General features: G+C 36.3%; 1 protein-coding gene across 1 annotated transcript in view; it reads right to left on the bottom strand.

The window, feature by feature from the left end:
- The window catches only part of DACH2 (dachshund family transcription factor 2), a 661,323-nt gene that overhangs the window by 94,250 nt on the left and 553,632 nt on the right, over positions 1-13,441 (bottom strand). Inside the window, exons 7-8 of the mRNA XM_033108843.1 lie at positions 11,429-11,564; positions 8,777-8,860 (exon numbers count right to left, since the gene is read on the bottom strand). Coding sequence (XP_032964734.1) covers positions 8,777-8,860; positions 11,429-11,564 — 220 coding nt within the window. The remainder of the gene's footprint in view (positions 1-8,776; positions 8,861-11,428; positions 11,565-13,441) is intronic.

Raw genomic sequence — 13,441 nt, forward strand, 5'->3', positions numbered from 1 at the left:
GTCTGAGAAGTTTCTTCCTATATTTTCTTCTAGGTATTTTATGGTTTCAGATCTTACATTTAAGTCTTTAAGCCATTTTGAATTTATTTTTGTATATGGTGTAAGGAGGTGGTCCAGCCTTATTTTTTTGCATGTGTCTGTCCAGGTTTCCCAGCACCATTTATTGAATAGACTATCTTTACTCCATCGTACATTCTTGCTTCCATTGTCGTAGATTAAATGGCCATATAGGCGTGGATTTATTTCTGGACTCTCTATTCTGTTCCATTGATCTATGTGTCTGTTTTTATGCCAGTACCATGCTGTTTTGATTACTGTAGCCTTGTAGTATAATTTGAAGTCAGGTATTGTTATACCTCCCACTTTGTTCTTATTTCTCAAGATTGCCTTTGCTATTCGGGGTCTTTTATGGTCCCATATAAATTTTAGGATTATATGTTCTATTTCTGTGAAAAACGACGTTGGTAGTTTGATAGGAATTGCATTGAATATGTATATTGCCTTAGGCAGTATGGACATTTTAACTATATTAATTCTTCCTATCCATGAACATGATATGTGTTTCCATCTATTTATATCTTCCTTCATTCCTTTCTTCAGTGTCTTATAATTTTTTGAGTACAGATCTTTTACTTCTTTGGTTAAATTTATTCCCAGGTATTTTATAGTCTTTGGAACGATTGTAAATGGGATTGTTTTTTTAATTTCTCCTTCTGATGTTTTATTATTGGTATATACAAATGCAACTGATTTCTGAATATTAATTTTGTATCCTGCTACTTTACTAAATTCATCTATCAGCTCTAATATTTTCTTAGTGGAGTCTTTAGGGTTCTCTATGTATAGTATCATATCATCTGCATACAATGATAACTTTACTTCCTCCTTACCAATTTGGATGCCTTTTATTTCTTTTTCTTGTCTGATTGCTGTGGCCAGAACTTCCAGTACTATGATGAATAGAAACACAGATAGTGGGCAACCTTGCCTTGTTCCTGATCTTAGGGGGAATGGTTTTAGCTTTTCCCCATTGAATATGATGTTAGCTGTGGGTTTGTCATATACGGCCTTTATTATGTTGAGATATGATCCCTCTATTCCCACTTTCTTAAGGGTTTTTATCATAAATGGCTGTTGGATTTTATCAAATGCTTTTCCTGCATCTATTGATATGATCATGTGATTTTTATTTTTCATTTTGTTAATGTGGTGTATCACATTAATTGATTTACGGATGTTGAACCACCCTTGCATATCAGGGATGAATCCCACTTGATCATGGTGTATGATCTTTTAATGTATTGCTGAATTCTGTTTGCTAATATTTTGTTGAGGATTTTTGCATCTATGTTCATTAGAGATATCGGCCTGTAGTTTTCTTTTTTTGTGGTGTCTTTGTCTGATTTTGGGATCAGGGTGATAGTGGCTTCGTAAAAAGTGCTTGGGAGTCTTCCTTCCTTCTGGATTTTTTGGAAGAGCTTGAGGAGAATAGGTGATAATTCTTTTTTGAACGTTTTGTAAAATTCACCTGTAAAGCCATCTGGTCCAGGGCTTTTGTTTGTTGGGAGACTGTTGATTACTGATTCAATTTCCGTGGTGGTAATCAGTCTATTCAGGTTTTCTGTTTCTTCTTGAGTTAGCCTTGGAAGGTTGTGCGCCTCTAGAAAATTGTCCATTTCTTCCAAATTGTCAAATTTGTTGGCATATAGTTGCTCATAGTAACTTCTTAAAACTTTTTGTATTTCTGCAGTGTCCGTTGTCACTTCCCCTCTTTCATTTCTGATTTTATTAATTTGCGTCCTCTCTCTCTCTTTTTTAATGAGTCTGGCTAAAGGTTTGTCGATTTTGTTTATCTTCTCTAAGAACCAACTCTTGGATTCATTGATCTTTTGTATTGTTTTTCTGGTTTCTATTTCATTTATTTCTGCTCTGATCTTTATTATCTCCTTCCTTGTGCTCCCTTTGCGCTTATTTTGCTGTTCTTTTTCCGAATCCCTTAAATGTGAAGATAAACTGTTGATTAGTGATGTTTCTTGTTTCTTTAGGTAGGCCTGCAAAGCTATGAATTTCCCTCTTAGGACTGCTTTCGCGGCATCCCATAGATTTTGGGTCGTCGTGTTTTCATTTTCGTTTGTCTCGAGATATCTTTTGACTTCTTCCTTGATCTCCTGCTTGACCCATTCATTATTTAGTAAAAAGTTATTCAGCCTCCATGAATTGGTGTGTCTTCCAGTTTTTTTCCTGTAGTTCATTTCTAATTTCATAGCATTGTGATCAGAGAAGACAATTGGTATGATTTCAATTTTCTTAAATTTATCAAGACTTGTTTTGTGGCCTAACATATGGTCTATCTTGGAAAATGTTCCATGTGCGCTTGAGAAATACGTGTATTTTGCAGCATTGGGGTGAAATGTTCTGAAAATATCGATTAAATCCAAGTGGTCCAATGTATCATTTAAAGCTGTTGTTTCCATATTGATTTTCTGTCTGGAAGACCTGTCCCTTGTTGTCAGAGGTGTGTTGAAGTCTCCTACAATAATAGTGTTACTGTTGATCTCTGTCTTTATGTCAGTCAGTACCTGTTTTATATACTTAGGTGCTCCTATGTTGGGTGCATAGATGTTTACTAGGGTTATGTCCTCTTGTCGGATCGATCCCTTTATTATTATATAGTGTCCATCTTTATCTTTTAGTATGTTCTTCATTTTAAAGTCTATTTTGTCAGATATAAGTATAGCAACTCCAGCTTTTTTCTCGTTTCCATTTGCATGAAATATCTTACTCCAACCCTTCACTTTCAGCCTGTGTGTGTCTTTTGTTCTGAGGTGAGTCTCTGGTATACAGCATATACAAGGGTCTTGCTTTCTTATCCAGTCAGCCACCCTATGTCTCTTGATTGGAGCATTTAATCCATTTACATTTAAAGTGATTATTGATAGGTACATAGTTATTGCCATTTTTAAATTTGTAGTTAGGTTGTTTTGATCTTTCTTCTATTTACAGAAGTCCTTTTAGTATTTCTTGCAATGCTGGCTTGGTTGTAATAAATTCCTTTAGCTTATTTTTTTCTGGAAAGCTCTTTATCTCTCCATCAACTTTAAGTGATAGCCTTGCTGGATAAAGCAATCTAGGTTGTAGGCCTTTGTTTTCCATCACTTTGAGTATCTCCTGCCACTCCCTCCTGGCCTTCAATGTTTCTGTAGAAAAATCATTTGATAGTCTTATGGGAGTTCCCTTGAATGTAACCCTCTGTCTTTCTCTTGCTGCTTTTAGGATTCTCTCTTTGTCTTTAAGCTTTGCCATTTTCACTATAATGTGTCTTGGTGTGGACCTGGTTGGGTTAATCCTGGTTGGAACTCTCTGCACTTCCTGAGCTTGTATGTTGGTTTCCTTCATCAGGTTGGGGAAGTTTTCGGACATTATTACTTCAAATATGTTCTCAACCCCTTGCTTCCTCTCTTCACCTTCTGGTATTCCTATGATGCGCATGTTGTTGCGCTTGATGTTATCCCAGAGGTCTCTTAAGCCATCCTCATTGTTTTTTATTCTTTTTTCTTTCTGTTGTTCCGTTTGGGTGATCTCTGCTACCTTGTCTTCTAAGTCGCTGATTCGATCCTCTGCTTCATCTAGCCTGCTGGTAATTCCTTCAAGTGAGTTCTTAATTTCGGTAATTGTGTTCTTTAGTTCTAACTGGTTGTTCGTTATGATTTCTACATCCTTCTTTATGTTTTCTCTAAGCTCGTTCGTTATGATTTCTACATCCTTCTTTATGTCTTCTCTAAGCTCCTTAAACATTCTTATCACCAGTGTTCTGAACTCTGTCTCTGAAAGGTTGGTTACGTCTGCTTCATTTGGTTCCAGATGTGGAGGCTTCTTCTGTTCTTTTATTTGGGACGTGTATCTTTGTTTCCCCATTCTGGCTGACTGTGTTTATTTTGATATATTAGGTAGATCCCCTAGAGTTCTTAGTTCTTGCTAGGTTATCTTATGTAGTATGTGTCCTTTATATTTGACTCGCACAGCGTCGTCCTCCTCTGCGTGTGCTCCAAAGGTGACTCTTGTGTTGTGTACACTGTCCCGTTCAAGAAGATCTTTAATTGCTTTTTGCTTGTGAGTAGGTGGGGTTAACTCCTGGGCTGACCCGTTGTGAGACTTGGCTCTGCCCCCCGCAGGGCGCTCTGCTGCGTGAGGGTTTACCACCCAAATGTGGTTTGGCCTCTATGGGTTCCAGTGCCTGCAGAGAACCCCCTCTGGGTGTGTGACCTGGAGGTCAAACCCGGCAGCACTCCGGTTTGGTCTGGAGTTGGCCCCTGGATATGCTGAATCCCGTGCCTCTCAAGCTGGGCCCCAGCAGGGCAGTTTCAGCACAAAGCAAATCACCAAGCACAACAGCAACGACAACAGCAAAGAAAAAAATCAAATACATTCACATGCAAAAAACAGCCAATAACCCCCACTTGTCACAGGCAAAGATGTCAAAGATATAAAGACAAAGCAAAACAACACAAAACAAAGCAAAACAAAAAGCAGCGACAGTCTCGGCCTAAGCCCACCAAGCAATGTCCAGGTTGTCCTCTGCTGTACCAAAGAGACCCCTGCTTATTGCGCAGGCAGAGCCGGTCACCTGGTGCCCAGAGTGACTTTGGGACTGCAGACTTAAATGCGTGGGCCTGAGGGGTCTGGATGATAGTTTTTACAAAGTCAGTGCCGTTTCTGACCTTGTCTGCACGTATGCACACTGAGAGTAGCCCCACCAGCTCCTTGTCCAGTACTCCTGAGTCTCAGAGCACTTCTTCAGTGTGTGTGTGTATGGGTGCGGGCGGGAGATTTCTGATCTGCTGACCATGCCTCACAAGCTGAGCCCCGACAGGGCAGTTTCAGAACAAAGCAAATCACCAAGCACAACAGCAACGACAACAACAAAGAAAAAAAATCAAATACATTCACATGCAAAACCACCTGATAACCCCCACTCCACACAGGCAAAGATATCGACGATATAAAGACAAAGCAAAACAAAACAAAACAAAGTAAAACAAGAAGCAGCGACAGTCCAGGCCTAAGCCCACCAAGCAATGTCCAGGTTGTCCTCTGCTGTACCAAAGAGCCCCCTGCTTATTGCGCAGGCAGAGCCGGTCACCTGGTGCCCAGAGAGACTTTGGGACTGCAGACTTAAATACGTGGGCCCGAGGGGTCTGGATGATAGTTTTTACAAAATCAGTGCAGTTTCTGCCCTTGCCTGTACATATGCAAACTGAGAGTGGCACCACCGGCCCCGTGTCCAGAACTCCTGAGACTTAAGGCACTTCTTCAGTGTGTGTGTGTGAGTGCGGGCGGGAGATTTCTGATCTGCTGAAAACCCAGAGCTGCGCCTGCCTCACTGCTGATCTCCGGGTGTGTCTCTGCAGCTGCACCCGCCCCGCCGTAGGCAGGCCAGAAAGGGTGGGGGCTGGGGATGCACAGTCCTGTATCTTGATTGTGGTGGTGGTTACACAACTCTACACATGTGATAAAACTCCATAGAAGGATACACACAGAGATATACACAACAATGAATATGTGTAAAACTGGTGAAATCTGAATAAGGACTATGGATGTACCACTGTAAATTTCTGATTTTCATATCATATAATTATAAAAGTATAGCTATTGGGAGAAACTAGTTGAAGGTTACGTGAAATCTCTGTATTCTTTTTGCAACTTTTTGTGAATCTACAATTGTTTCCAAATAGAAAGTTTTAAAAACGAAGGTAATTTAAAGACTATTTCCAGTAAGGTATGTTCTTTGTTTTTCTCATTTGTATTTAGAATCACTAAATAGCATAAAATGCACAAAAATGTATATTTTCTTTCCCATTATGTATTTTAACTTAATCATAAAGTACATTTGTAATGAGGTTTGTAGTTTAGTTGGCCCAATAAATCAGTCTCTTTTATTTAAAAAAAAGTAATGTTCAGAAGACCTATTTGTCAATTTAATTGAGGTCAATAATTATTCTCAATCACCTAAATAGTTGCACAAAGTGTTAAAGATTTAGTGCAGTGTCTAAGAATTTTGCAGGAATACATAAAGAAAGAAAAACATCTTACCTTATACAGAAGTTTCACATTATTATAGTGTTACTATGTAGCCAAAAATCTTCTCTAAACTAAAATTAGCCTATTTGCATAAAAATAAATAAAATAATACTTTGATTCTAGATGAGATATACTTTAGACTCTTATGATCAACAGATATTAAAACTATTAAGCTTTTCATCTGTAGTCTGTGGACAAATTTAAAATGTAATGGTCCATGGACCCAAGTCTTGGACTAGATGATAAATTTATTATTACACTGTTTCTGTAGCATTTCAAATTTTATCATCAGTGCTTCTTGCACCTATAAAATTTTCAGTAAATACATTCAGTACAAAATGCAAAATATCAAAAGCCCCTATTCTTGCTAGTGGTTTGCTGAAGATGGTCTTGCCTTATGCCATTGCTTCCACATGGGTAAACTAAGGAGGATGGTCCCAACTGCTCAAACTCTAAAGAATCCCAGAGCTGACTATACAAAACCATGTAACACAATGTCGTAACATGCAATTGATTTGGTCAATTTGTTTGACAAAGTCAGAGCAAAATAAGCTCAAAGGCTTTACTTGACTGACCAGTCAGTTTAGTCAAAATATAGTACTTGAGTCAAAACTAAAATTGCAATTTCGTTAAGTCATTTTGGACACCATCTAAATGGATATCACCACTAGGAAAACCCAGATCATAGAGACTTTGAATTGCCTGCATATGAAAATTCAAGGCAAAAATGCAAATTATCATTTGAGACATGTATTGCACTGTCACCCAATTTTATGAGGCACAGTAAGAGACAGGCTACATGAAGCATACTCTAATGGTATGTCTTCATTTTCTGAAAATTTCCACATAATAGTAAAGCTGGCATTTTATAATTTCCAGAGCTATAAATCATTTTTAAAATCATGATGATATTACTCAAAACAGATGTGAAAACATATGTTTGCCACAGTTGTATAAACTGCTTACTTGTCATACTTAATAAATGTTGAGGCTTCTACTTTAACTGTGTTCCCTTTTAATAACGAAAATCTATTTGAGGAAAATGTATTTTGTCTTAATATCACAAATATAACTGGTAGAAGTTGACACAGACAATCTCATTTAAAAGAAAGCTTTCCATTATAACCGGGGTGCAGTTTAATATGCCACTCCTGTCTATTAATGTCCTCATCAGAATGTGTGACCAACCTATTTGACTGAAATGAGTAAAACTGTGCCATTCCACAGCAAGAGATTCAGCAATGCCAGTACATACCACTGTGTATTTTATGAAAATCAGTTACTGTAGATCTGTACTAGCACTCCAGCTGATATTTCATAAGATACAGCAGTGTGTACTTGAGCACTGCAGCACCCAGGCCAGTCCTAAATGCCATTTTGACTTACAGGGTTTGCAGTTCTGATAAAACCATATGTATCAGGTAGAGCTTGAAATTTTCCGAGAAAAGCTGCTTTATTACCAAGCTGTCCTTCAAATGGTCATGACTTGGTGGAAAAGAGGTCTCAGGAACAAACTGTTGGTGGGTTATAAATGAAGTTTCATCTTTAACTAGAATTTCATTACCTGTGTAAGAGTTTGGGTAGTTTAATATACTGAACCTGAATTCTTCCATTCTGACAACTATTCTGAAATCAATCATTTACAGTTTGAAGCCCCAGAGGGTATAGGCTTTCAGTGTTTGGATAAGAAAATACTAAACATGTGGCAAAGAAACCAACCACAGATCAATGAAATTAAAATCCTACATCATTCCAAATTCTAACTAAAAATGTTCATCTAGGCAATTAGGAAGCAGGTTCTAGAGAAGAAATGAAAAACTTTCTCCATTAACTCTTCAGTTCATGAAGTCAAGAAAAACTATGTAGTATGAGCACCTTCTGTATGGGTAGAAAAATGCATCCTATAGTAAAGTACAAACAGACCATCTGATGATCAGATAAATTACATGTTACCTTATGTTCTTTAGCTTAGAGTTACTGTCTAACTGCTGGTGACAGTCATAATACATAGCTTATAACATGTGCTGATATATTTTCCCTTTTTTCTTACCTTTGCAGCCTTTTAAATAAAGTTGTACTCAGATTTCACATCAAGATAGCTTGACTTTGAAATTCTTACTCTCCCTCCTTTCTTTAAACAGATATCATAAGAAAAAACTGGATACTGTGCAGAGGTGATACATGTACCTCAGTGGATCAAAAGCCAGATTGGTGTCATATCTATCAGCACTCCAGGCAAATACTTGATTGGAGTAACTTGCTAAGCTTTCATTTGAAATGTCTAAATCAATATATATTTTTATAATCACTTTTGAGGGCTGAAGGGAATATCTCTCCTCCATGACAGCAACTCAGTTTTTCAAACATAACCATCAAATGGTGAATCATTTGAACATAGCTAACCAAGTGCATGTATAATAAAAAGGGTCAGATGTCTCTGATCAAGCACAATAAAAGGATGTGAAGTTTCCAACCATAGTCACAGACAAACTTCAGGCTGATATGTCATTTATAACATCAAATAAACAAGCTTCAGGTAAACATTCTTTTTTCTTTTTACTAGTAAAATAACCTGCCCAAAGCCAGTATGAATCTTTTCTAACTTAGGGAAATGTGAATGCAATATACGTGACTGGGATGTTAACTGAGTTAGTATCTGATCTTTATATGTACATCAAATAAGCAAAAATAGTTTTACCTTTATTATCTCTTTGGAATTTTTTGATGGTTGGTCCATTATCCTGTTCAACAATAAGTTCCTCTCTACTGTTGGGCATCATAACTGTAAATAAGAGGTATAACTGAGTGATTTTCTTGCAAAACACCAAAAAGAAAGGCAAAAAAGCATTACATAAGTAGCCATTTTATTTAAATAATAGTTAACGTGAATTTTATACACTTCCATTTCTGAAACAATGGAAAGATTTGTGTTGGTCTGATGATCACGTAATTTAAAAATCAATTAGCTGCTTAATCATGTAGATTTTTAATGTAAAATTAATATATAGTATATATAATTACCAACATAATTCCTTAAATCATTTAAAATACTTACTTCTTTTAAAATTTATATGCAAATTAGCTATTTACCTCCATAATTAATAATATATTTCCCAAAGTGCTTTTGAAAAAAATTTACCACTTAAGTTCATGAGTTTAAAATAATTATGCTTTTAACTCACTTTATAGAGTTTTTGCAAATATATATAGCAATATTAATAGATAAAATATAACTTCCTGGTAGTTATTGTAAGTGCTTCTTCACAAAAAGTTTATATTAACAGAGGGAAATCATGCCAATTTTCATAGTTTATCATTTAATTCTCTTTAGTTATATTTTATTAAAACATTATATAGCTCTATAAATAAAACAAGGTGACTTTAAACTAAAACTCATCAAACCTTTTAGTTCATTTACAGACAATATCTATCATCCTTGAACAATTGTGGAATATAATTGAGAGCCTAGTTACTGCAGGGGGAATTAGAAATGTTTTATGTCCTCAAGATTTTTTTAGAATATTATATTTCTTTGGAAATATTTGATTTTACTTCTAAGTGTAACATACCATTCTCTTACAATATATCTATCACAGATTATATTTCCCTATGTGCTGCTTTTAACCAGCACTCAATAAATAATTCTCTCTCCTCCCTGCCTCTCTCCCTGCTTCCTTATCAATACAAACAGCATCCTGACAGAAGAACGTGTGTTTTGGTTTCTTGATTCATCAATAGCCATCCTGGTATATCCGCTGGTCCTGTTCAGACTCCCTTGAATCAGTTGCACACAATGTTGTAATAAACAGGTAGTCTGTGTCCACAGAACAGAGGAAAGCTTAGAACATCACCGTCAACTCTTGCAGGAATTAAACTTGCTCCCTTAGGGCAATTAGCCTCAAGTTCTAGCTCAGTGTTCTTAACTCTGCCTGCACAATAGAATCTCCTGAGGAGATACTGAAAAGCAAAACAAAACACTGCTGCCAGGCTCTGTTGCAAACCTGGTAAATCAGACTTTGAGCGTATAGCCTGGGCATCCAGATTTGTAAATGTTCCACAAGTGATTATAATGGGGAGCCAGATTCGAGACCCACTGAGCTCACTGTGAAGCTAAAGAGCCACAAACAATATGTAATATCGACAGGATAAGTGAGACTTGGATGAATTTCCATAAGGGAGAAATCATCTTCATTCTTTACCACAAATCCAGAACCTAACACCTTCTCTAATCCCTCAAATTCTTCCCTTGACCAAAACAAAACAAAACAAAACAAAAAACATTATTTTGGAGAGTCTTGAAGCCATCACTACTGTGAAATATAAAAATTTAGAGTTCACATAAGCAATGTCCCTATAGTAAGACTAAAACAAGAGCAGAAATCATTTTCCCTAAAGAAAATTGATACTTAGGAAATTATATTGTGTAGTTACAGAAGATTAACAAAGATTTTACCTAGCTCACATGGTTCATAATTATTGTAAACTAAATGAGAAGTTGTTACAACTGAATGCACTTAGTAATATCTGTAGACCTCAGTAGGATTAGATAGCAGGAGATGATAAGCAATCAAGGTAAAGCCACACAGAGAAAAGCAGTGTTTACCCACCCACGTTTCCTTAGCAGTTTAAACTTCAGATGTGTTTTTCCACATATTATTTCATTTGACCTCACAAAAGTCCAGCCTATTAAGCAGGGCAGTAATTATTTTCAGATATTATGTAAAGAAACTCATGGTGGTTAAGTGACATACTCAAGATCTCATAGCTAGTTAGAGCCAGAACTATGGCTAGATTCAAGTCTCCAATATGCCACATCACTGACAATGACATTATAGTGTTTCTGCAATAGTGTCTATGGTGTAAGACTTCTGAGATTAAAAAAAAAAAAAAATTAAGGAAAAGCATGTTAAATATTTATGATCCAAATTCTGAGATTGTAGCAAATCATACATTGATTCACTTTTTAATCGCTCAATGATTAACTGCCTAAAGGATATTTTATCTTCCATTATTTGGAGGATGCTGAGAATGTAACAAGTGTATTGTAGCACACTAGCTGTTAAATACCAACGTACTGAACTAACATATACTCTACAAAAATCCCATCACATTACTCCCATGAGATCCAGTGACACAGTAAATGAAGGCCCTTCCACAGAACAAACTTCTAATATTTTGTTGCATTTTATTGTTTATATTGCTTCAGCAATAAAAAAAAGTGACCATTTCAAAAAGCCATTTATACTAAGTAGGCATCAGTTCCCCAGCTTCTTTCTCCCCTCTCTATTGCCTAATGAAGAATTTCCTGAAAGAATATCTTTAAATTCCTTGTTTCGGGTGAGATGCTCACCCATTCTGTCTGAATGGTGATCCATCTGAGAGGGAGAGCTGGATACACTGCTGCTGGGGTGGGAGGATGTCTGGCTCCCAGGGCGACGAGTCTCTTCCAGAGAGGGAGCAGGAGAAGGACTCTCCGGCATCCGTTCCTGACACAAAAGGAGACACAAAAGGAAATGCCATCTGTGCACCAAGTTTCTCTTGTTGGTTATACCCATAACATTTGAAATGCTGACCTCTCACTTATCTTGAAAGCATGCATATCCACAATACCTGGTCTTAAACACATATCTTTAGACAAAAGCATATTTTTGGTTCTTGCAAAATGAATGGCATATCGTGTAGGTTAAAAAAGAGAAGAAAGCAAAAGGGCTCAGCACCATGTTGGATACGTGGTAGAGGCTCAAGAAAAGCTAGTTTCCATTTACTTTACTAGAAAATGTACAAAGGAATATAAACATAGGTGTGCGGTGGAGGTTACTGTTATTATATGCTTCTACATTGATATAAAGTTCATGCCAAGGCCTGGAGGGTGATGCTACTTTCTAAGTAAGAAAGAGATCTCCCAAAGGTAAACACTTGAGGATCCTGGAATAAAACTCACTAATAGCCGCACCTGGCACATGTTTAGTCTTTCTCCACAGACAAAAATTATGGAAATATTAATAACATACCTGCAATCTATCAGATCTTAAGAATTTGTGTTGAATTCTGCCAACAAAATGGTTTCATGGTCACAGGACACAATGACGGATTTTCCATACTAACACTAAGAACTAGCAATATCAATATCTTAGTAGTGTTTAGACTTTTTTAAATTGTCAATAATTAATTTGAATAAAAATATTTTTATATACTTCTACAGTAACTGTTATGGCTTTCAAGACTTTTGTAAATATGAATATTGTTACAAAACTCTGTAGTTATTCACTATGTTTATGCACTACAAATTGATGAATAAATCTGACAAACATTCAGTTAATTTGAACAATAAAAGAACCAAAGTGTGGTGTGTATTCATATATGTAATAAATGTGACTGAGTGATAGATATGCTGGGACAAAGAATGTTTTATCTACTAAATATTAATTCATCCATAATAAATTTCTTAAATTAAATAGTCTGTCTAATGATCTGTAACTACATCATCAATATTCTAATCATCATAACACTAAGAATTAGTTTGTCAAATTTGTGCTTGTACATTTTCACACCAATTTGCATGAGAGGCCCAAAATTTACAAATCCCATAAAGCAAAACTGTTTGTTTAATGAAAAATAGCATGAGAATTAAAAGTTATCATTTCATTAGTAGAAGTTAACATTTTGCAATGTCTGCCACTGTAGCAGGCAGAATAATGGTCCCCCCAAAGATGTCCTGTCCACATTCTAGTAGCTGGAACCTGTGAATGTTACCTTACATGGCAAAATGAACTTTTCAGATGTGATTGAGAATCTTGACATATAGAAATTACACTGTGATATCTTGGAGGCAGAAAGGGAAGGTCAGAGGGAGATATGATTGTGGAGGAATGATCAGAGAGATGGCAACTTTGCTGGCTGTAAAGTTGAAGGAAGGGAAACATGAGACAAGAAATGTGGGTGGCCTCTAGATATTGGAAAAGGCAAGGAAACAGATTCTTCCCTGGAAGCTCCAGAAAGAAATGTAGCCCTGCAACACCGTGATTTTAGCTCAGTGATTCCAGTGTAAGACATCTAAGCTACAGAACTGTAAGATAATGCATTTGCATTTCTTAAGCCACTAAATCTGTCATAAATCATTATATTACAGCAGCAGTTAAAAAAAAAACTAATACAGTCATCAATGTAGTATGTTCATTTTAAAATGTTTTTTATATTATTGTTTAATTACCATTTGATAATTTTAATGAAATGTATAGTAGAATTTGAATATATTACCGTGTTTCCCAAAAAATAAGACCTAGCCGGACAATCAGCTCTAATGCGTCCCTTGGAGCAAATATTAATTAAGATCTGGTCTTAATTTACTATAATATAAGACCAG

Source organism: Rhinolophus ferrumequinum, chromosome X (assembly GCF_004115265.2).
Source record: "Rhinolophus ferrumequinum isolate MPI-CBG mRhiFer1 chromosome X, mRhiFer1_v1.p, whole genome shotgun sequence".
NCBI lineage: Eukaryota > Metazoa > Chordata > Mammalia > Chiroptera > Rhinolophidae > Rhinolophus > Rhinolophus ferrumequinum.